Source organism: Penaeus monodon, chromosome 28 (assembly GCF_015228065.2).
Source record: "Penaeus monodon isolate SGIC_2016 chromosome 28, NSTDA_Pmon_1, whole genome shotgun sequence".
Lineage (NCBI taxonomy): Eukaryota > Metazoa > Arthropoda > Malacostraca > Decapoda > Penaeidae > Penaeus > Penaeus monodon.
In genome coordinates, this window is record NC_051413.1 from 30,554,958 (window position 1) to 30,555,168 (window position 211).

Genomic DNA, 211 nt, shown 5'->3' on the forward strand with positions numbered 1-211 from the left:
TGCCTCTTTAATTAATGTGTAAACAATAAATGTATCTATGAAAGTGAAACACATGAAGATTTGGCACATGAGACACATCAAGCTGTCTACTTGTTTTCAATCAGAGTCTGAAGTTGCAGGACCAAGTTCCGTGCTGTATGGAGGACAATCTTGGCATCGTGACGCTCTGCCATTTCTGAAATGAAATGAAATGCAGACGGGGGGAAAAAAA

At 39.8% G+C, this 211-nt stretch overlaps 1 protein-coding gene across 1 annotated transcript; it reads right to left on the bottom strand.

The window, feature by feature from the left end:
* Positions 1 to 10: 10 nt before the first annotated feature.
* LOC119591481 (small G protein signaling modulator 1-like) lies at positions 11 to 175 on the bottom strand (the record flags this gene model as incomplete). Its single annotated transcript, XM_037940224.1, is given in 1 exon segment — positions 11 to 175. A coding segment is annotated over 1 exon segment (89 nt), but the record flags the coding sequence as incomplete, so codon positions are not given.
* Between the last annotated feature and the right edge of the window lie 36 nt (positions 176 to 211).